The sequence below is a fragment of the Trachymyrmex cornetzi genome, unplaced genomic scaffold, assembly GCF_001594075.2.
Source record: "Trachymyrmex cornetzi isolate Tcor2-1 unplaced genomic scaffold, Tcor1.1 scaffold725, whole genome shotgun sequence".
In the NCBI taxonomy this organism is placed as follows: domain Eukaryota; kingdom Metazoa; phylum Arthropoda; class Insecta; order Hymenoptera; family Formicidae; genus Trachymyrmex; species Trachymyrmex cornetzi.
Window position 1 is genome coordinate 479,706 of NW_017300054.1, and position 2,822 is coordinate 482,527.

At 39.4% G+C, this 2,822-nt stretch overlaps 1 protein-coding gene across 1 annotated transcript; it reads right to left on the reverse strand.

Moving 5' to 3' along the window:
- Positions 1-573: 573 nt before the first annotated feature.
- LOC108767744 (glucose dehydrogenase [FAD, quinone]) lies at positions 574-2,661 on the reverse strand. Its single transcript, XM_018517750.1, has one exon. The coding sequence runs from the start codon at positions 2,627-2,629 to the stop codon at positions 743-745; it is 1,887 nt and encodes a 628-aa protein (XP_018373252.1). The 5' UTR covers positions 2,630-2,661; the 3' UTR covers positions 574-742.
- Positions 2,662-2,822: the final 161 nt, after the last annotated feature.

The following is a 2,822-nucleotide window of genomic DNA, read 5'->3' on the forward strand; positions in this document are numbered from 1 at the left end:
GGGCAACTTAACCCGTGACATGTACCAATTTACCCCACTATCGGGGCAAGCTGGCTGCAATGCAGCGTGTTCGTATTTCACTTACTACAAAGAAACTATACACTATACAGGATCGTTCCTAGCATAAAAATGTAGAAAAAGGTTCTTTCTATCATATTAGCATAATTTAATAACAATCAGTCATTTAAAGGACTTAATACCTAAAACTGTAAAAGCTGTGCTAACGAGACCTGGTCTCCCCTATAATTTTTAAGATGCTAATATACACGCGCAGCTCTGTGATTCATCAACTATGAATACTAGTTTAAATATATTGATAGTTAATCACATAAATCCAGTAAATTTATGAATTTACAATTTTTGATAAATAACTTGCAACTTTCATTTATTTTCTTTACTTAAAACGCAATTGTTCTTTATCTTTTGGCACGCTCAAATCGCAAAATCTATAGGAATAATTACATTGCTCTCTGTGTTGGAAAAAAAAAACAGATAAAAAATTTGATTGTGTTGTTTATTAACAATATGTACTCCCCTTGTACGCAAAATAAGAATTTTTTCGCAGGGGTCTCAATTTTTAAAATTTAACCATCTCAAAAATGCATAAATTAATTCGTGAATGTCAAACTAGAGTTTAAATATGCTTTAACTGATTTAAACACGTTTAATTGGTTTTATATACGATACAAGAAATTGAAAAGGATGAAAGAGAGAAGAAAAAACACGAAAAACAAACTTATATTTAGGTATTAAGGCTCATTTCCCTTTCACAACTCGTTTTTGCCCAGTCCTCCTTGATCAAATCTGCTCCTTTTTCGGCTATCATTATCGTTGGTGCGTTCGTATTTCCACCGGTAATTGTCGGCATAATAGATGCGTCAATGACCCTTAATCTTTGTACTCCATGAACCTTCAAATGAGGATCCACAACGGCCGTAGGATCATCTTGAGGACCCATTTTTGTCGTTCCAACAGGATGGAAGATCGTAGACGACATATGTCGCAGGTTACACCTCCAGTACTCGTCGGAGTCGGATTTGATATGACGGCAATCAGGAATGTCTATGTGATGCAACCGAAACTCGTGCCGCTTGAACGTCTCAGTGTTGAGCATTTTCTTCAAAAAATCTAAGGATTTTAACATAGTATCTAAATCTTCCTGCTCGGAGAAATAGTTGGCGTAAATCCTAACAGGATCCGTCGGATTTCTGCTACGTAGTCGTATTTCGCCTACGCTTTTTGGTTTTAATAGAATCGTAAAAAAATTGAGCATATCCGCCTGTGTTAGAATTTCTGTTATCTTTTGAACTATTTCTGTGTCCACGTTATGGGCATCAAATAAATTAGTCGCTATGGATATGTGCCATTGTGGTATGTGACCGTTAATAAATTGAATGTCAGGGTATTTGGCGCTCGGATCATGTACGTTGATGAAACCCATAAGATCGAAGCTACCGCTTGCCAGAGGTCCTCGATTGTGTATTAAATAATCGTAAGCTGCGTCTAGCATAAATGTAGGTGACGGTGGTGTCGCGGTCTGATTCTTGAAAGTCAAATGTAAGCCGTACCACGTAACATGATCCTGAAGATTTTTGCCAACGGGTAAATTAACGATTGTAGGTATTCCTATTTCGCGTAGATGCTTTTTGGGTCCAATACCCGAAAGCATCAGGAGTTGCGGACTGGCGATGCTGCCGGCCGATAAGATTACCTCCTTCGAGGCTTTTACATCAATCGATCGTCCGTCTTTCAAAGTCATACGTACTCCAACTGCTCGAGTATTATCTAGAAGAATAGCGTCAGCTCGAGTCGACTTCATCACGTACAGATTGTTCCTATACTTGATCGGCGACAAGTAGGCTTTTGAAGCGCTCACTCTATGACCTTTATCCAAGGTTCCTTGAGCTATGCCATATCCGACGAATTTGTCACCGTTAATGGTATCCAGAATAGGTACGCCCATCTCACGAGCGGCTTGCAAGACCGTTTCGTGTATTTTTGTTTCGCTATAATTGTAATACCTAATGCTCAACGGTCCGCCATTACCGCAATACTTGCTTCTCCACTCATCACTATGTCCATGACCACAGCTTTGAGATTTTTTGAAATATGGTAGAACTTCGTCATAACTCCAGCCCTTGTTGCCCATTTGGGACCATTCGTTGTAATCTTTGTCACTGCCATAAACGTAGAGCATGGCATTTAGCGTAGAGCTGCCGCCGAGAGCTTTGCCTTTCGACCATTTGCACAACTTGTTCTTGTTACCGTGGCAGGCAAATTTCTCAGGTTCAACGTCATAGGAATAATCCTCCGATGAATGTAATTGTGAGTGAAATGCTGTCGGAACTTCGCTGAGTATCGAGGGATTCTCACCAGCTTCGATCAGCAATACTTTCCAGTTTTCTATTTCAGTCAAACGATTAGCCAATACGGATCCAGCACTTCCACCGCCCACGATGACAAAGTCGAATTCTCCATTAGAAGTTGCAACCTCCTCCGAACGATCTGGAGGATAAATACCATCGCTCAAGTTGTATTGCGCTGTCAGAAGCGTTTGTATCAGATACGCAAAGACATTTGCGGGACTGGTAATTGCAGAGTTTGCAGCGTTAGCAAAACATGCTTCCATGTTAATTAAGTTGGACACACGACTATTCAATCCTGTCGAAAGAAAATATATTTTGATATACTAACTACGAATGCTACTTATAATTTATCTTATTTATACATATATATATATATATATATATATAGAGGGTGTTTTCAAATTTGCGCTATATACAGGGTGTCCCACAACTCTCCTGACAAATATCATGGACAGG